Source organism: Dysidea avara, chromosome 4, assembly GCF_963678975.1.
Source record: "Dysidea avara chromosome 4, odDysAvar1.4, whole genome shotgun sequence".
Taxonomy (NCBI): Eukaryota; Metazoa; Porifera; class Demospongiae; order Dictyoceratida; family Dysideidae; genus Dysidea; species Dysidea avara.
In genome coordinates this window covers 1,093,225-1,114,452 of record NC_089275.1, presented here as the reverse complement: position 1 = coordinate 1,114,452, position 21,228 = coordinate 1,093,225, and the positions used below count along the sequence as shown (strand labels likewise).

The window sequence follows — 21,228 nt, the reverse complement described above, 5'->3', positions numbered from 1 at the left end:
ATTGCAAAGGTTAACGTTTCGTTGAAGGAAAAACTGATATTTATATACTGTGTATTAAAAACCCTTCATACTTCCGGCTTGGTTTTCTGAAGTTCATATAAATATAAATGCAATTCGTCAAATTCAATAAACAATTTCAATTCACAATTACAATCAATACAATCTGTGAGGCAACAACTTCGGTGGACTGGGGGAAATCCCCAGGGGATTTGTCACATTAGGAATGCAATCTAGCAAGTCCAATATGTCATTCGTGGCAGGAGCAGGCGGAGCTGATGGTAATGTGAGCTCAAGCCCCACTCCAAATGGCAAGCTGCAAAACAACACAATATTATCATACCAGGACCATGAGATATTACCTGTGTGTTGGTGATGGAGACTTGTTGGGAACAGGATCATTGATGAAATATTCATGTGAGGTTTGAGATTGATCGTGTGAACAATGGTGTTGATCATGTGAGCATTGTGGCTGATCATGTGATTCAATGGATGTCCATCCACTAACATCTATAACAGAAAAACCCTAATAGAACAGTCAGGTAGTACTTGTTAATGTGACAACTACATAATCCAGACACTTGGTTAAAGTCCCAAAATAAAGTATCCCTTAGTACATAAAATGATAATCAGGACACTATTGGTGGTGTCCATATTACAGTGGTTGCACTGTACTAGATGATTACAGACGGAACGTGTTGGACACTGGCCTTGTGTTATAGGTCTATATTAGAGTAAACAATAATTACTTATTGGACAATAATTATTCTCTACAACATACTCACATTACACTTACAAACCTGTATTACTGGATACAGTATGATAGTGGGTGGGTAGAGACAGGTTCAACTGGTCGTGATGACCAGTAGTGATCATGTTAGTAACAGGTACTGACTGGCTAGTTGTGTTGGTCTGGTGATCCATACTGACTGGTTGATCTTGTGGAGGTAGGGGAGTGGGTGACCACTTCATGTCACTGTAACAGGAGGACTAGGTGACATGTGTAAACTACATGCGTACATGTATGCAAGCACACAATGTTGTATACACACATATGAGCACACTGCATACACATGAACATATACATAGATGCGTGAATGCGCGTGCGCTACACACACACGTACACGCACACACACACGTACACGCACACACACACGTACACGCACACACACACGTACACGCACACACACACGTACACGCACACACACACGTACACGCACACACACACATGCACACCAATCTAAAACAGTAACAACACAAATCATTATCTAACTTATCAACCCTTGAAACTATTTTTTTAAGGACAAGTATTGCTGATGCAAAAAAATCTCTACAAAATACACTCCAAATTGAACGTTTATTATGACTGGCTGTATGTAAACAACATAATTATGACAACATCATAACAATTATACTGACACCTCACTGTATGACTAACTTTTGTTTTATTATTTTCTGTAGGTGACAGCGTAGTTCGTGAAGGTAGTTATTAGTAGAAAATGTTTCCTCGGGTTGTAACATCACTATTATCCTTTCTGCTGATGCCTGCACTTCATCCTCCTGCAATAACACCATCACACACCACATCCTCACACAAATGAACGACCTGAACACTAGCACAGGTAGCTATAGGGGAGCATTCCATACTTCTCTCTTCCTCAACGGGCTCACTACCGGGTGTGTCTGTTATACTACTACCTTGGTGTGTTGAGACATTGTGATCTGTCCTCCCTGTAAAACACTCTAATAGAACAGTCAGTAAATCACAGTTACCTTCTCTGTGTATTGTTGTGGAGTGTTTAGCCTTCCCATACAGACCTAGCTTGTGCTACAATACATACACGTGACAATACAATACTAACAACATGGACAGTAGCTCACTGTTAGTCTGTTGTTGGTGATACAGGCTAGGACGCTTCTGTCATCTTTTCCACCCTACAAAAACCTGCTAATAAACCATCACGTGATAATTGAGTGTCATACGGTGTTAATTCGCTCGTCTTTTGTTCGAATAATCTGTAGAACGTCACGTGACTGGTTTTCTTTTCCAGCTTTGTCCCTCTGAAAAGTAAATTTCCACTTTTCAGTTGCACGAAATATATTACCACACCTCCTTCTTGCCAAGTCTTCCTCGTATTAAACTAAACTCAGCTCTTCGCTTTGGTTTTCCACCGTCTGCTTTCTTCATCGCTCCCAATTTTAAAGTGGGCGGGAACTTTCATACACGTGATCAGTAAGGGCTCCAAAATGGTGGCGCCTGTTGCTTCAAACATTACGCGCTTAATGCTAATAGGAGTGGTCGAGAGTGGTTGGGAATGTCAATGGACGAACTAGCTCGCAAGCAGTCACTCAGTTACTTGTTTAACCAGTTTGACGTGGACAGGAAGGGCTACTTTACGCGAGAACAAATGAGGACAGTCATGCCAGAGGCGGGGCACGAAGCATTTTCACAGCTGGACGCTGATGGGGACGGACTCGTATCATTGCAAGACTTCAGGTCCGCGTATAACAACATGTCCTCTAGTAAGACTGAAGTACAATATGTGTTGGACCGGACTGAACCTGACCCCTCTGTACAGTTCCCCAGTGAAACGTAAGTACCATGTACTATGAACTGCTCGTGCGTGTGCGTAAGTTACTCTTTCTGAGGGACTGAAAATCCAAATCTCATTTTTAAACTAATCCAAATCTCATTTTTAAACTAGGCATTTGAAGAAGTCTTGTAAGACAAAATGAAAACATAAAACAGCCAGTTATCTAATTAGTACCAGTTAGGTGTCTGGTTTTTGAAAGTTAACATCATTAGCTTGTTATAATGATTCCCACTAGGTGTGGGACAAATGGTTTGAACGTTAAACTTAAAATATTTGTTTAATTTCTTAATATCTGTATGTCTGAGTTATGTACGATTCAAACGTTCATTTTCTGTTGATATTTACAAGTGTTTCAGACAATATCCTTGATATTAATCGCCAATTTTGGAGTTTTGTGGTCTAGACATCAACTAAAACTATTCAGTCGTTTGATATTTTGCTTTACTCTGCAAGTTTTTTTAGAGAGGGTATCCGTTTACGTCATTTTAAGTTAGTAACAGTTACTATACACCATGTTTTGGGGTAACAATAAATGGCACCCTTGTGAGAAAATGAAATCTGTTGCACAATTGAAGCTATACTGAGTGAGTTACTTATATCAAGAGTTCATAATATATATACTAAGGAGAGCATCCTACTCTCATATACCCCTGTAGAAGGTGAAGTTATGACGTAGTAATTCTGAGTTCGTCCGTTTTTCTTTGTATAATTAATGATGTCATTAGTTGAACATGGTATCGATTGAATGCATGCCTAACAACGTCGCTAGCAACCAAAGTAACTCCAGCTCTAAGCGTTTCTCACCGAACTACAATCGTTCCTTCATGGGTTAAGACCGCTTCGTAGGCGTTTCTTGTTAGGCCATTCACGAATACGGCTACTCTGAGCATCGAGAGTGTGAAATGGTGCTAACGATTCTTGCACTTTTATGGCTGCTCGTACGTCACAAACCACAACATCTTGTCTTTACATCATAACTTCACGATACGCCCTTCTACAGGGTATATGAGAGTAGGATACTCTCCTCAGTATATATATTATGAACTCTTGCTTATATTGATAGCCAATTCAAGAGCAGGCATAAAGAGGAACTGTGTTAGCTTTGTGCAGTACAAGCCAAATGTTCCTGTTTCTTCCAGCTGCAAAGCAACATTACTAAGCAACAAACAGCATAAAACAAATGCACCACAGCATTCTTATTTTCACCAGCGTTCTTCGGCTTGTAACTCACTCTTGCCTCACGCATTCATGAAGATCATACAGAATATTTAGTGTGACATCAAACAGATATCCTCTGTATTTACTGTAGTTGCCAAGAAGCAATATTCATTCCAGCCCTAACTCCAGCCCTAACTCCAGCATGTAATTTTGATACCTTGGGTGTATCACAGGTCCACAGCATTTATTAGCTTAGTTTTAAAATATTGATGTGACTATTATTCAAACTTGACCACTACTTGATGTTCAAAAGCAACATCTTATTATTTAGATTTCATTCACACTTACAGAAGATTCCAGATACTACTGTATTTGAGGTTCCAAACAGTTTGTGTCAACTGTGTGTAGACTACTGATTTAAATAACCTGTCACTTTCAAGCCAAAATTTCCTGGCGTTATAATGTGTATGTATGCAGGTGTTTATATTGGCAATATTGCATTTTTAAAGAATGTATTGAGCCCTAGAAAATACCTTAGTATCACTAAATACCTTTAAAAGATGAGTTCGTTATGATTTACACTTACACCCACACTTGCATTATTAATAAAGTTTTTCTAAAGGAGGAAATCAATTACAAATTAAAGTTAAGAGTACGCCAAACTATCCCAACCTGGTGAATATCTCTACACTCAGAAGTGTGTGTGTTCATCTGTAGTGTAAGAGTGTCTGCATGGCTTGCCTTGATGTGTGACCATCACTAAACCATATGCGTATGTGACTGCTATACTAAAATCAGTATTTTGGTATTTTAGAAAACTAGTTGGGTATTTGAAAAATACCTTTATTAACTACTAATACCCCCCAACCCTAAATAAGGGAATTTAAAGTTGCCTTTTGTGGCCTTTCTATACAGGTGGCCACTAAGACAGGTTCCACTGTAGAAGCATATTGCAAATGTTGTTGGTATTTTGAATTGAAACTTTGCAACTATACCACACAATATTTGCTAAGTCTTATCATAATCCTCCTATAGTCACAGTGGTACAGTGTGGAGGTGTTTCCGTGACAAGTTGACAAAGGATTGTCCTGAACTGATCAGTGATTTTGATGATTTACTAAATCAAGTGGTACAGGATTATGAGGAGCAGGAGAAATTGTTTGAGTAAGTATCTACAATATTAATACTGTATGACTAGTTTAATGAGGTGGTTTATATGGTAGTACTGAATAATAGGGATCACGGAGGTTTAGGTGCACAAAATATCCCCACATACCACCAGCGTCAGTTTCATAACAGCTTGATGGTACTGGTTAGACATATATAGCCAAACCCAAAAGTTTTACTGCTCTAGTTTGTTAACTTAGCTATATAATACGTGTGTGGCTGTGACTGCTCACTACTCTGCTATACAGTTGGCTAAAGCTAGGGGGCGTGGTGTTATGTCTTGTTTTCTATGTAACTTGAGAGTGGCCTCAACACTGATTATTAGAGTTGTGGTGATTGTTTAAAGGAGCATGACCTATTGCAATTTTTAAACACTGCTCTCGTATAGTCTAAACATTTTGAGGGAGTACATTTTTGCTTTTCAGGGTAACACTGTAACAGTGAAAATTTAGCCTTGAAAATTTATAAACCATCATGTATTATTTTTGGAATTGTTTACAAAGCTACAAAAACAACAATTTCATTGCTCAGCGTTGAAAATAGGCTACACAGTACCTGATATTACCAGGGATACTGCAGACCATTAAGTACCTTCTAAATACACTCCAAGTGTTTATACGGAAAATTAATGCCTTGGTTTGAATTTCCTGGCATGAGGAAGAAGATGGCCACTGTATTTAAAAGGAATGGCAAAGTGAAGAAGGCAGATATTTGTTGGAGCACATCCCACTCATGGGTGGTGGCTGTGTGCTGCTCTAGCCTTAGCTGTGGCTTTTAGCCTATAGCCTTACAACTGTGATTGGGCGGGCGGGCTGGCAGACCAAAATTTTGGCAAATAAAAATATCCAGCTGTCTGTGAGTGTTTTCTTGTTTTTAATGCTGTAATTGTTGGACTATTCCATAAAGGTGATTTTCATCACGTATGATATATACCTCTATGATGTTGTAGATGTGGCGTGTCCATCACTTTAGGGGGAATCCTACTAAACAGTACTACTGTACTGCTTGATAATAAAGGTGTTGTGAATAGAAGTATGATACATATTTCCCCAAACTCATTATTTGCGATAAAAGAAAAAATGCATGAGTCCAGTAGTCCAGTCCAGTTAATGGCCACACTACTCGTAGTTGTGAACAATTCCCTAACCAATAATTAGCTCAAATAAGAAGTAATAAACCACAAGTTGGTATTGTATGTAAACCATCATTAATGTGGAAACACTTTTTCATAATCCAAATGTTTAACACCTCCCATGAATAAATGGGATAGATACAATAGCTTGTTAGCCTGGACATACTACAGTTCAGAAGAGCCAGGAATTACAATAAACATTTAAGTACGGTAGTGCCCAAGCGCAACATTGTACTTGCTCGCACTCACAATTTTGCTCAAGATTTTAAAATTGCTAATTAAGGGGCGTGGCAACTGTTTCGCTTCTGATTCTTGTGAACAAAACAGCTGCCACGCTGTCTCACAAGCAAAACAGTTACCACGCCCCTTAATAAGTGATTTCTAAAATCTTGAGCAAAATTGCACGTGCAAGCGAGTGCGATATTGTGCTTGGGCAGTACCGTAGGTCCCACATATACACCCCCATAATTGACCACAGTGGAACCCCTTTAAGACGGAGAGAAATTATTTTTATCCTTTGTATATATAGAGGTGTCCTCAGTTAAGGGATTAACAAACTACTAATACAGTAAATTTGGGACCTACAGATGTCCTTTATCACTGGGCTGTCCAGAATTCAGGAGTGTCCTTTAAGGAAGGGGATCACTGTAGTGACCATGTCAAGTATGGTCACAAACATAGCTAAGGTGTACTTCATGACCTCATTAATAAGACCACCTCATTATAGTGACCATGTCAAGTAGGTCCCAAACATAGCTAAGGTGTACTTCATGACCTCATTAATGAGACCACTTTATTATAGTGACCATTTCAAGTACAGTAGGTCCAGGGAGCATAGCCAGTACCCACTGGGCATCAATAATTGTATAAACATCAAGACCGATAAACTCTGATTAGAACTGTCACCTTAATACAGCAGTCAGCAAATATTCAGTGTAGGTTGGTGATCTAGGTATTTGGTAAAGCCCATCTACAGTGTAGTTGAAGATGAAGTGTGCTTAAACATTCCAGAACACAGATGGTGCTAAACAGAATTTCCCGTGATAGTACTAGACTTCTCCATTTATCTGAACAAACATAGCTACATGGTACCTCTCATAATCAAATTGTGTTAGGGAAACAAACAGAGTGGTTAAAATTATGTTGACTAGAGTTTGATACTGAAATTTGGTTGGCTAAGAACATAAAATCTCTAATGCTATTAGCGCAAGTGATGTGATGTGACTTCTATTAGGACATACAGTGTATGTACAGTGGAACCCTATTGAAGGGGAACCCTATTAAAGGACTCCCCTGAATTCTGGACAGCCCCGTGATAAGGACATCTGTAGGTCCCAAATTTACTGTATTAGTAGCTGGTTAATCTCTTAACTGAGGACACCTCTATACAAAGGACTTCCCCAATGATGTCTGTCTTAGAGAAGCTCCACTGTATAGTGCTATTCTATCAGTACATGTGTGATGGTGTGACTTCTATTAGGACATACATACAGGTATATTATAAGCACATCCTAATTACAGGAAACAGAAGGAAGAGAACAGGTCACAACTACAAGAACTAGGAGAACTGTTTGATGAGAGGATCACTGAAACTGAACAATTATTACATGACAAGGTAACTACATGATGACTTGCTTGTAATTACATGAAGCACGATTTAAACATCTAACAACTCCTGTAACTTCCGACATACATTGTACATAGTCTACCTGGTTACCTAGTAACATGTCACTCTTTACAGACCAGTACACCAGTAACATCAAAACAGGAGACAAGTGACCAGTCATCTGATGAAATGTCTTCATTAAGGGAGAGGGTAGAAGACCTACAAGCTCAGCTGACGTCACACGAGCAATCACAAGACCAGATGGCCGCCAATCTGAAACTTGCCGAACAGGTATAATAATACTCTAGCTCACATGATCTCATGTGATCACTTTGGATAGGAGAAGAGACAACTACAGCAAAAACTGATAGAGCTCAGTCACCATGACAATGATCACTATGACAACAATGATCACTATGACAACAATGATGACAATGACAACAATGATGTTACAACAACAACTAATAAACCCCCTGAAAACCAGTAAGTGTGTGTGTTTATAATTTTTAGTACATAATTGACTGTACTGCATTTTTCAGCGGTTCGAAGGGTGCATTATTCGAATGACATAAGTGAAGTTCACATATACACATGCACAACCTGGCTTATATTGGCAGTTGAAATTGCAGCAGGAGAATCCAACTGTTCATCACACCATGAACCATGGACAGTTACACTTGAGACACTAGATAGTAGTTGAAGATGGTTGTACACAAAGGACCCGTACATGAAGCCACTAGTTGTATGACAAGTTCATTACCTTGTGCCATGAGTGACCGCGCCCATTGCTAATGGCAATACTATTGTTTCATCTGAAAAGAATCTAGGCGTGTGGGTAGCATCAAAACCTGATTTTAGTCTACAATATGATAAAGCCTCTGCAAAAGCAATGCAGTCCCTTGGTCTAATTAAGAGAACCTTTAATCACTTGACCAGTGAGTCCTTCTTGCTTCTATACAAAACTTATATCCGCCCACATTTAGAGTACTGTGTGTCAATTTGGCATATATGTTCTGCTTCAAAAAATGGAGGGAAATGGTGGACCTATTTTCATCCACTTTTGGATGTTTTTTACTCTGTGATATATCCTTCCAATTTTGGATGGAAATAGTTCATTTTCCTATATAGTTACGAAAATCTACAATAAGGTTCCAAAATTGGATGATTCTGTTCATCCATTTTGGAATAATCTATACCAAATTTATAACCATCCAAAAGTGGATGGTTCTAGTCTTCCAATTTTGGAATAATCTGTACCAAATTTATATCCATTCAAAAGCGGATGGTTCTAGTCTTCCAATTTTGGAATAATCTGTACCAAATTTATATCCATTCAAAAGTGGATGGTTCTAGTCTTCCAATTTTGGAATAATCTGTACCAAATTTATAACCATCCAAAAGTGGATGGTTCTAGTCTTCCAATTTTGGAATAATCTGTACCAAATTTATATCCATCCATAATTGGATGGTTCTGGTAATCCAATTTTGCCATTAGCATACCTGCATAACTAAATGCATGATCTCAATGGTTTCATCACTTTTTATTTCTATAGACCTTTTTCACGTAACACGGAAATATAACGCAATTATACGTGCATGCTTCCAGTGGTAGGTTGTGCGTAACCGCAGTATAATTAATTATAATAATTAACGGCCGCTAGTTAATTGTCACGAATAAGTGGAGAATGCCAACTAGCTGTGTTGTAGTTGATTGCTACAACCATCACCAAATGGGAGGTGGCATAAGTTTCTATCATTTTCCAGCAGAAGATTTAGAGAGGCGATGAAAGTGGATTAGCTTTGTATCACGAAAGAATGAAGATGGATTGCCCTGGGAGCCAGCAGATGGTGATAGAGTATGTTCTTCCCATTTTATCTCTGGAAAGAAGTCTGATGATGCTGGTGATCCCGATTTTGTTCCATCCATCTATCCCAAGACAGCTTCTAAAAAACTAAGTTCTACTCGCACAACGGCGAACGTGGAGAGCGTAGCTCGTTTCAAGCGTGCAAAATGAAGATCTTTGGCTAAAGAGATAGTAGAAGTGGAAGAGAGAGGAAAGGAAGTAACAAAGAGAAAGGAAGAAGAAAGACGTGCTATCGTCAACCAGCACGTTCGAAAGGCATTCCAGCACGACCGTGGCAGTTACTGTAGCAGAAGTAAGCATCCACCAGCTAGAGATGAATCAATAGCATCCTCGTGTAGCCTGTACTTGCAGTCGAGTCGGAGTGGTGACGAGAGAGCCATTTGTGCTGAAGTAGGTAAGTCATGTGGAGTCATGAATATACCTACTGTAGGTGTTAACTATCATCATATAACATTTTCAGAATGCCAGACGGATGAAGATGGAAATGTAGTTGCAAGACTGCAGGCAGAGAATAGAATGTTAAGATCTATGCTGTTGGAGAGACCTGAATTAGATGTACGATTGCTGGAGAACAATGATAGACTGACAAGGTTTTATACAGGAATGCCAACATTTGATTCCTTTTTAGCCCTAGTTGAGTACTTAACACCTAAGGCTAAGGAGCTCAGGGCATGGAAAGGTAGCAGTACATCATTAGAGGAGAAGCAGCAACATGGTTCACAGTGTTTTGGTGGCTTATCAATTGCCAACCAGTTGTTTGCCATTCTAGTACGATTAAGACTCGCTCTACCATTGACTGATGTATGCACTCGTTTTAGAATGGCAGAGGGAACATACAGTCGAATGTTTACAACATGGATTTGCTTTTTATCTAAAGAGCTTTTATTGATTTTTCCCTTCCCTTCACGTGACCAGGTTACACAATGGATGCCAAGATGGTTCAAGAAGCATTTCCCTAACACCAGAATTATCATAGATTGCTATGAAATAGAATGCCAGCGACCCTCAGGGCTAATGAATGCTTCAGTCACATACTCGCAGTACAAAAGCAGAAATACTTGGAAAGTTCTGGTAGGCTGTACTCCTTCTGGGTTGGTAAGCTTTGTGTCAGATGCTTGAGGTGGATGAATTTCTGATCGTGAATTAACAGAGAAGTCCGGACTTTTAGACTTGCTTGAACCGGGGGATATGACAGAGGCTTTGACATACAGGAAGCAGTAGCCAGTATTTGGACATTACGTACTACTCCGATCCAGCTTGTTTCAGTACTTTTTATTGCAGCATTATACATTGTCCCTAATCTAATTTAAAATTCCCAATTTTTTCTTATACTTGTACTAATACTAAATGTACAAGTTGTACAGGAAGAATTTTCATGAGTTGCATACTAGTGTTGTAGTTATAAAGACTTAGAGCTCCAACTGCTAATCTTGTTACGCAAGAGAAATTATTTCCCAAAGGGAGTCAAAACAGCAACTATTGTTTAATAAATTTTATGCCATTAGCTACCAACTGCATAATATGTAGCTGACTGTAGTTATAGCTACATACAATATTCATCAAAGCTTCGAATGTTACATTCAAACCTCCAAAGCTTAAAACTGACATCCATTTGAACTGATAGTTTATGTGGTGTATATGCTGGTGTCAGGGACATATTTTGGGCATTCATGAATGCACACAATTAACGTACGTGCAATTTTAAGCAATTTTAAACCTTTGGTGATCCTTCACTATAGTCCACCTGAGCCCCTGTCGAATACAGTAATATCAAAGAAGTCAACATGTGTTCACTCCCAATAGTTTTATACAGGAACAAGTCATGTTTTCATGTTGTAAACAGGTTTGCACCTGAATTGTCCATACTAAATGTATGGGATACTTTTGAGCCTCATAACTCACTAGTCTGGTGCCTACAACTATAGTGTTGTACCGATTCCCACTTTTTAAGAAAAGCCAATATCCAATATTTTTTTACCCTATTATCGGTACAACTCTACCTACAACCCCTTTTTAGGCACTTATAAACTCCCCGAAAATATAGGGTCTGGTCTATGTAGCATTCAGGACTTGTGCTTAGGAATGCGTAACTACACTGCGGCTCATGAATAGCAAAGAATTCAATCATACTTTAGGGATTTCAATTGGTTGCCTTCTATGGGTGGTTGATGTTAAGGCTGTGGAGGCAATATTTCTACTTTCCAAGGGAAGGCATCTATTACTCATGAATGTTAAACAGAAAATCGTCCCTGGTTTATTCACCCTGACACAAAAAGAACTCGCACAACTTTCATTTCATGACTTTTGTCCCAGTATTTACTCACATCATGCAGCCACAAATGCATTTAATTGGTAATACTGTGATTTGATTGGACACACCAGTTTTTGGTAATGGTGGCACAAGTCCTTGATTCTACACAGACCAGACCCTATTTTTCAGGGCACTTATAGGTGTCTAAAGTCAGGTCAGCGATGCCAGACTAATAACTCACTTGTTCTTGCCTATATCAAAGCACCTCTTTGATTAACTTTAAAGGGCTTCACAGTGCTACTAAATGTTTGGTCAGCTGGCCCATGTAACAAGAGTTATTAATTAGGGCTCAGGTGAACACGAACTGAATGGCAAATCTACTAAACTACAAGGAGTGTGTAACTGTGATGTACACATATTGAGTCAGTGAACAAAGATTCCAATCCCATGTTATTAGTAGTAGTATCTATGGTTGGTTATACAGACATCCTATAATATAACTGTTATACTGTGCACACCAATAATGTACATGTTATAGTTATCAAGTTGTGGTCAACTTGTTACTATAGGAACAATGTGACTACTGGTTCAAAAGACAAAGAAACCCCACACCATGTGGGTGAGGGTGACAAAGCTATACCATCCTACAGAAGTGGTGCAAGCATAGTGACCTCAACCCCAGCGGGTAGGATGAGCATGACCACCTCACCATGGGGAGGTGGGGATGTATCAAGTTCAGATGAGATGTCATCAAAATCAATACTAGATTTTGGAGAGGTAAACAATTTGATGATCAAGAGAGCCTAGCTGTAGGGATAAGGTGTAGTATTTAGATCAAAGTCAGTATTAAAGTGATAGTTTGACATTCCTTAGTCATTCCTTGATCACTTCTCTTCTGACCAATCACCAACACACATAAACTCATGCTTATCTTTTTGCCTACCACAGCAACTAAAATACATACCATATACAGTATAACAACACAATTTGGAGGTAAACTAAATTTGGCAAATTGGTGATTCATCGCCAAACCACCAAATTTAAAATCTGTCAATATTATTTTGATACCTTGTGTCCTAACCTTTTGATAGCAGTTGTTTTGAGGTACAGTAGGTTTGTGGCTTTGTGATGATACTTAAACACACCTTACTGGTAATGTAGTTCCACACATGCAAATGGGTGTGACTCATGACCTGCTGTAAGACTAGACTAGAACTTGTACTGGATTAGTGGGTGTGGCTGCATGTGATGCAAGCTTGTAGACCGCAACAGACATGATTTGTGCACAGCCATTGATAAATGCATTGATAAATGGGTGAGGCTCTGTGTATACCTACAGATAGAAACACATAATCCTGATAAGTGGGTGTGGTCCACTGGACTTGCAAGGACCAGGATATTCTATAAAGCAGGCCAGACCCACTGACCCGGCCCAGTTTCAATCATAAAAGTAACCAGGCCAGATTCCTGCAGTGAGTACAAACATTTCAGCACAAAAAGGATTATACAACATGCACGCTTCACCCTTCTGTCAGCTCACACCACATACAACTTCACATTCAACGGTGCACCACCATTTCACCAAATTAAATTTTTACCAACAGTAAGTCTGTAATTTTGTGGCAAGTCACCAAATATCAATATTTGTTGTTATATAATAGAAGTTGATTCACTGATGTTGTGTCAATGACTTCTTGTTGAATATCCAACAAGTTTGTAACAGCAATCATCTGTATTTACCGTTCCAGCTAGAGGTACTCATACTGTCCTTAATTTGTATAACATCGAGTAGAATGAACACAGCTAATGACAAAGTGTATTTACCATTTTGCTTTGTTTCGGTCAGTTCACATTCACCTGAGCCCCTACCAAATATAGTCATATCAAAGAAGTAAACATGTGTTCACTTCCAATAGTTTTGTACTGGAACAAGAAGTTACTATAACTCATCACTCCTATCAAAGTGTGTTTTTTGATAAACTGTCCTCCAGACATTTAAAGGGCTTCACTGCTAAATATTAGGACAGCTGGCTCATGTAACAAGATAGACGAGGGCTCAGGTGATGAACAGGTGAATGTGAACCAACTATAGTCAGGGCATGTAATCTAGTCTTCACTAGACTATGTAATGATCAATTGTTGTTGTACTATAGTATCAGTTAACTGACAGCTCCCCTGGATCACCTGATCATGTGTTCAAAATACTACTCCTTGGTGACCAGTTTGTTGGCAAGACGGCCATCTTGAACCGTATCTGCTGTAACTCATTTGGTCTACACTACAAATCTACCATAGGTTAGTAGTTGAAGGATTGTACGAGATGGTTGAAGATAGACAAATACTGTACACACATATAGTGAATAACTACCATGGAGGAAGACATGTATCCTCCTCATGTAGCTAGTTATGGTAAACTGAACTGTCTTGAAGTACATACGATAGTTAAAGATGGACCAATACTGTGTTCCACATACCTCTCAATACTCTATCATAGTAGAGTACATGTGTCCTCCTCAAAAGAAGTGTACTATAGGTGATATCCTCAATGATGTGTTTTTGACAATTAGTGAAAACAAAATGGCCGTGTTAGTGTGGAGATTTTGTACAGAGAGGTATTGGGTAGGTAGCATTTTGTTATGATATAAATTCAAAAAAGCATGAAGGTGAGGCATATATAAAATACAGTTGTATTTATTTGTGTACACATTTAAGATTTTTGATCTGGTTTCCTCATTTTGTATGGTCACAATACATGTACTTTATCATCTCCTGGTTATTGTGTAAAAATTATTCATACAAGCCGAAGTAGTTTATGGTTGTAAATGTGTACACTCCAATAATAACTGGTTCCAAAGTGTTTGATGACCACCACAACACAGATGACATCATATTCATCCAATAGGTGTGGAGTTCTTCAGTAAGTACATGCAGCTGGACGATAAAGTGATTGCACTAAAACTATGGGATACAGCCGGCCAGGAGAGGTTCAAGTCAATCACCAGATCCTACATCAGAGGAACCAATGGATTACTAGTAGTCTATGATGTAACTAATAGGGATTCTTTTGTTAATGTCAGTGGCTGGATCAGTAGTGCCATGGTAACCATCCCATTAATACATCAGATCACATGATCCATGTTAATCCAATCTAGGAAGTTGCCGACAAGAGCTTGTTGAAGATACTGTTGCTAGGTAACAAGGCAGACTTGGAAGGACAGAGGGTAGTTTCATCCAAACAGGGAGAAGAATTATCACGTCAATACAAGTGTATACATTATGAAGTCAGTGCCAAGACTGGTAGTAATGTAGCCACTGCTCTCATCAACTTGGTAAAGATGATGTTAGCCAGTGTGACAGAACCACACAATGATGGTATACCAACTAGTGATGTTATTAAATTACACAACTCTTCTGAGAAAGTTGAAAAAATAAAATGTTGTAGATGATGTGAAAAAAATTATTTTAAAATGTATTGTAACATGAAAGGTTTCTCTGTCACATCAGTGGTATACCTAGAGTAGAGGGTTATACCCCTAGGGGTACTCCTGTAACTGGAATACTGAAAGCTTTACATAGACAAAACTGTGTCACTATCACATACCACAGTGTAGAGTTGGACAATATTTCAATAAATTGCCAATATTGTCTAATCAAGTGCTCACAATACCATTATCACATGTGTTTAGCCTTCGCAGTATTGCAATATTATCGCATAGGAAATATTTATCACATTTTGCAATAATGATTGCATTAATTTTATCATCTAATTTGTGTCTCTTCTAGACCTGATATTTGATACAATTTGTACATTTTATTGCTAACTATATATATATATGTCAATTTGTTGACTTGTTAGCAAAGAAATTATGTTTGTAAACTAATTCTCAGTGAAAACAAGCAGTCATGTGGACTTTTCAAACCATGTGGTTGTGTTTCAGTTTTCACATGCAATATTGCAATAATTGCATTAAATGACTCATGCAGTAATTGCATGTCACAAATTCAATATCACTCAACCCTACCACAGTGTACTGGAGTGTTCAGTTATATGCACCAACCCAATAAGTTATAAATCAGTGACAAGCCTTACAAAAGTGTGGAATACAAATGGCTTACACCTGTATATGTAAGACAGGATGCTTTGACTTCCCCAACTCATCTACACTGCAGCACACAAAATAATGATGACTGTTGTTACTAAAACGATATGTGTTTCATCATAGTCTACTGGCCATCACAAAGAAAAGAAAAACTGTTGGTTTCACTTATTGTGTTAATGGGCAATCAATAGCTTGGAACAATCATGTAAAATACCTTGGTCTGCTTGTCGATAGCAAACTGAATTGGTCAAAGCACTGCAAGTATGTTGTGAAAAAGGCCACCAAGTCCTTAAACTACTTGCGATGTTCAATGCATGGATGCAGCTGTGCAGCCAAGTGTGCAGCATACAAAATAATTGTTCGTCCATCACTGGAGTATGCCGCTGTTGTGTGGTACCCACATACTTCAGGAGATATTAAATTACTTGAATCTCTGCAAAATAGGGCAGCTCTGTGGATTTGTGGCCGTCGCTGGAGTCCTCCAACAAACTCTTGGACGATTCCATCAAGTGATTGCTGCTCTCAGCTTAGTCTTCCAACCCTCCAAACAAGACGTCAGTTTCTATATCTTTTCTTCATGATATTTATCATCAACATATATATTAAACATCCATAAATTTCAACTGACACTTTAAATTTAATACAGTTTTATCTACCAGTAGTCATCATTTATCATTGTGTCCACCTCATTCAACCATCAATTCTTGTCGTTATTCATTCTTTATCAATACTGTCTTGCTGTGGAATTCCATACCATTATACATTCTCAATGACTCCTACCCCAAATCTGTCAGGCATTCTTTATACTGTTATGTGTGTGTTAATTGATGTTTTGTATCTCTGCCTTTGTTTGTTTTTGTGTGTTTTGTATTTAGTGTAGTTTTGTAAATTTCTTTGTTGTTTTTGTAACGTTATATTTTGGGCTGACACTTTATGCAGGCTTTGCCTTTTGTGTATGCCTTCCCTTGTGGTAAAATTGATAATAATAATAGTCGGTGACATACAAGCTAGGTTTGAATTACCTCATCTCTTGTAGAGTGGGTGTGATCAGATGACATCATTTTAGTCTAGTGATCATGACAATGACTAAACATTCTCATAATCTCACTAATATTCCTCCTAATCTTCAGAGAATGCAATACATAGAAACAATAACTCTAGCTTGGTTTTAATTAGTTATAACTACAGCCCCACCCACCAGATAACATCTCTGTATTAATGATGTCATTGTTTCGTGTGATCATCAGCCACGCCCCTACAAGTACGGGTTCAAGTACGGTTCATGTTAGGTAAACAAAACCAGTACCAACATCCGGGGCGTGGCTAACTTACACTGCATGCACTTCGTGATCATACAACATCACATATTAAACTACACACACAACCATTAGTGATATAGACATTATCCTACGAGTGATCACTTTGATTGTCATTTCATTGGGAGGGAACATATCGAGAGGCGGGCTAGTCCCGCGAGTCTACACCCGCCAATTCTAGCAGGTGAGTAGTACTAGTAATAAATCGACACGCGCTGGAGAAGTTGTGAAGGAAAGATTTACTCTACAGGTGTCCATTATGGAGAACAGTAAGAAATCTGATGGGGTCACTTTACCTCACTCTGAACCGGCTGAATCTTCCAACAACCAGAATAGTCCAGTACAACAGACATCATCAGGTTAGTGGAGTGACTTGTTATACACTACACACCAATATCATTACAGGTAAACTAGTAGAGGGAGAAATGTCAACTAGTAAGGTGTTCCAACACTTCTATGCTAAACTGGTCAAAACACTACCAATGGATGATGCTGTATTTATTGCAGAAATGTTCTCAGCCAACCTTCTTCCTGATGATGCTAAAGATCTGGTGGAGTCTAAACCATCACGAGCAAGTAAAGCATCGTATTTCTTGGATCATATGATCAAGCCATCAGTGTTGACTGGTGTTGGTAGAAGTTTTGATGATCTTATTAAAGTGATGGAGGATAGTGAGTATGATGGTGTGAAGGAGTTGGCAGGAATGATTAGATGTAGACTAAGGAAACGATCAGCAAATAGTGAGACTGGTTAGTTGATGTGATAGTAACTGTTTTGTATATGTGTGACTGTACTCTACAGGTGTCCATTCAATTACTAACAAACGTCCTACTGTGAAGTACAGTCCAATAGTTGTTAACAGGTTACAGGCCAGGTACCTCAGATACTTGTCCACTGACTGGCCACACTATTATGTTCGACTGGCTCTGGTGAAAAGAGAAAAGGTGACAAGAGCAGATAAGAACTTGGAAGAGATAACAAGACTAACATTAAAAGGACAAGTTGATGAAATACTGTTGAAGAAGGAGCAACTTGGTGAGCTGAGGGACATCTTCCACTACCAGAACAAACCTTGTCCTCGACTGATACTGATAATGGGAGGCCCAGGTGAGTATTACAAAGTATTAGTAGTAGTGATGTAATATGAGTTGTGTAGGTATAGGCAAGACGACCCTTGCCAATGAGATCTGTGTGAAGTGGGCTAAGAGGGATGGGTTTTTAGCTGAGGACTATGATATTGTGATCCTGATACCATTAAGGTCAGTCCAGCAAAGGTCAATTGAAGAAGTGATGATGGAGCACATTGGAGGGGAGACACACGAGCAAGTGAGAAAGTCAGCAGGTAGCAGATGTCTAGTGATCCTGGAGGGATTGGATGAGATGGCAGCTGAACGTCGAGAGAGTGATCCATTTTTAGTACGTGTAGTGAACGAGTGTACATTGTTGGAGGAAGCCACAATAATGATCACATCAAGACCACGTGCTTGTGAGAAGCTGGACGCAGGTAGGAGAATAGAAGTGGTAGGATTTGGTAAAGAAGAAATCCGAGAGTTTGTGAAGAAGTCATTTCCCAATGATGTGAAATGTGTTGAGGAGTTTTCACAGCAGTTGAAGGAGTATCCTCATTTAGAGAGTTTGTCATATGTGCCTATGAATTTAGTGATGATAGTTGATATATTTGAGTGTAGTGAGAAGAAGCTTCCATTCACCATTACACAACTGTACCGACTGTTCATTGTGATGACACTAGAGAGACAAGTTAGGAAGGAGAATGAGAGGAAGCAAGTGTGTTCAACTGTAGCAGTAGCAGCTAATAGTGTTGAGGAGAAATTGTGTAAAGTGTTAACAGGTGTTCCCAAAGAAGCAGTGAGGACATTATTGTTATTGTGTAGGTTAGCTTATCATGGCTTCTTTGACTGGTACTCTGATAGGGAAGAAGATAGGAGATATGGTGACAAGAAGAAGTGGAAGGATCCAAAGATCATCTTTACTGTGGCAGACGTGAAGGAGTGTGGTATAGAGGTGACAGCTGAGTGGGACGGGTATGGTCTTTTGAAAGCTACACACACTCACCAGTTACCCACAGACACTATCACATATAATTTTTCCCACTTAACCATCCAGGAGTTTTTGTGTGCTGTTTATATTTCAACATTATCACAAGAAGAACAGCAACGTCTACTGAGTGAACACTTTAGTGACTATCCTAATGTTTTCATATTTTTGAGTGGAGTAACAGGATTAGTGTCCGGTGAAATGTTCCAGTTTGTGTTCTCCAAGTTATCAGAACTTCTTGATAGTGTAACAGCAGTGAAGTGTTTGTATGAGAGTCAACAGACTAGTCCACCTCAACCAGTTACACCCATCAGATTGGTGATGAGTGGCAGTTTACTACCTTATGATATTGTGTGTATCTCCCATGTGATGTCATGTTATCCAGTTTATGAGTTGAACATGTATGGGTATCATACTGGAGACAAAGGAGCTGAATTGTTAGTAAAGCATTACCCCAACAAGAATACTACTGGTCAACTACTAGAAGTGTTAAGAATCAGTTCCAATGGTCTCACTATTGATGGGCTGGTACACATAATGAAGATTGTGAAGACAAGTAAGCCCCACTATTAGCTGTTGATACACTGAGTGACCATTGTGTGTTAGTGAATTGACCACACCTCACTGAGCTGTATGTGTTTGTGATGTCTACTGTTATCATTACAGGTAGTGCCTCATTAATAGAGTTAAATGTTAGTGGTAATAATATCAGTGATGATGGGATGTCATTAATATCAAGTGAACTCCAGTACAATAACATCCTGACTGAGCTGAGGGTAGGATTTTGTCGACTATCAGTGAAAGGTGTAGACTTGTAGTGTTGTGGTTAATTTATATGGTTTCCTATCATAATTGATTATTACTGTTATGATCACTACAGGTGCCATTTGTATCAGTGAAGTGTTGGGGAAGTGTTCACTACAAGTCCTTGACATATCAGAGAATGAAATTGGTGATGGCGGCATCACTGCCATTGCAGGAACACTTAGTAACAGTCAGATTAGTGAACTGTATGTTTGGTCGTGTGGCATTGCTCTTACTGGAGCAAGATCACTTGCAGTAGGATTACTAGTCAACAACAGTGTTAGGATATTAGATGTGTCATATAATCCCATCACTGTGGAGGGAGCTCGTCTGATACTACAGTCAGCTGTGGACAATGGAGTCTGTCAAGTAGTGGATATTGGTCACTACAAGGATGATGATGAAGTGGAGGATGATGAAGTGGAGGATGATGAAGTGGAGGATGATGATGAAGTGAAGAAGATGATGACCATACTGGAACAGAGGAAGAGACAAGAGGTAGGAGGTTATGTAACGTTGTGTTACAAGTTGTAATACTCATGGTAACAGGATAGTGATGATGAATGTGATAGTACTAGTTGTAGTACTGGTAGTATTAGTGAAGATGATGATCAACTTGTAAGACAAGTGGTGTGATATACGTTATGATTGTTGTCATGGTAACAGGATAGTGATGATGAATATGATGGTACTAGTTGTAGTACTGTTGAAGATGATGACCAACTTGTAAGACAAGTGGTTGTGTTGTGTGATATACATTATGATTGTTGTCATGGTAATAGGAGTTACAACAACAGAACACACAACAACACAATACTAATAGTGAAGATTATCATAGTGGAACAGAGGAAGAGACAAGAGGTAGAAGGTTGTGTTTTGACATATGTAACAATTATTATTGTTGTCATGGTTACAGGTATTTCAACAAGAGATCAAGGCCAGGTATTGGTGTATCATTTGTTGCTATAGTAATTACTGTTGTCGTGGTGATAGGACTGATAAGATGACATCATGTAGATTGACCACACCCATCCACTTAAACAAGTGTAGACATTGTGTTTATTTATTAAAAGGATAATATTGAGTAAACATCTACTGCTTGCATAAGGGGTGTGCAGCATGGATAGATTAGGAGGGTCTTATAATTAGAAGCTCCGTTCCAATATGGGATGTCTATTATCT

The 21,228-nt window shown here is 38.9% G+C and overlaps 3 protein-coding genes across 10 annotated transcripts; 2 read left to right on the top strand and 1 right to left on the bottom strand.

Moving 5' to 3' along the window:
• Positions 1-78: 78 nt before the first annotated feature.
• On the bottom strand, positions 79-2,425 carry LOC136252261 (uncharacterized). Its single transcript, XM_066044673.1, has 9 exons — positions 2,108-2,425; positions 1,981-2,058; positions 1,879-1,932; positions 1,771-1,825; positions 1,604-1,728; positions 1,436-1,557; positions 798-973; positions 360-507; positions 79-313 (listed from the first exon to the last, which is right to left on the bottom strand). The coding sequence occupies exons 1-9, from the start codon at positions 2,183-2,185 to the stop codon at positions 154-156; spliced, it is 996 nt and encodes a 331-aa protein (XP_065900745.1). The 5' UTR covers positions 2,186-2,425; the 3' UTR covers positions 79-153.
• Positions 2,234-15,255, top strand: LOC136252260 (uncharacterized). Its single transcript, XM_066044671.1, has 9 exons — positions 2,234-2,590; positions 4,785-4,913; positions 7,570-7,663; positions 7,790-7,945; positions 7,995-8,137; positions 12,340-12,547; positions 13,924-14,065; positions 14,673-14,869; positions 14,923-15,255. The coding sequence occupies exons 1-9, from the start codon at positions 2,313-2,315 to the stop codon at positions 15,214-15,216; spliced, it is 1,641 nt and encodes a 546-aa protein (XP_065900743.1). The 5' UTR covers positions 2,234-2,312; the 3' UTR covers positions 15,217-15,255.
• Positions 15,256-17,216: 1,961 nt separating this feature from the next.
• LOC136252259 (NACHT, LRR and PYD domains-containing protein 3-like) lies at positions 17,217-21,139 on the top strand. 8 transcript variants are annotated; one of them, XM_066044667.1, is made up of 13 exons: positions 17,217-17,370; positions 17,437-17,545; positions 17,592-17,936; positions 17,989-18,294; positions 18,344-19,073; positions 19,119-19,798; positions 19,909-20,046; positions 20,123-20,544; positions 20,596-20,664; positions 20,713-20,772; positions 20,829-20,907; positions 20,963-20,988; positions 21,040-21,139. In XM_066044667.1, the coding sequence occupies exons 2-13, from the start codon at positions 17,446-17,448 to the stop codon at positions 21,043-21,045; spliced, it is 2,961 nt and encodes a 986-aa protein (XP_065900739.1). In that variant the 5' UTR covers positions 17,217-17,370; positions 17,437-17,445; the 3' UTR covers positions 21,046-21,139. The 8 variants fall into 8 exon arrangements, with proteins under 8 accessions (XP_065900739.1, XP_065900737.1, XP_065900736.1 ...); XM_066044665.1 differs by having other exon boundaries at positions 18,344-19,798; positions 20,123-20,465; positions 20,496-20,544; XM_066044664.1 differs by having other exon boundaries at positions 17,592-17,927; positions 18,344-19,798.
• Positions 21,140-21,228: the final 89 nt, after the last annotated feature.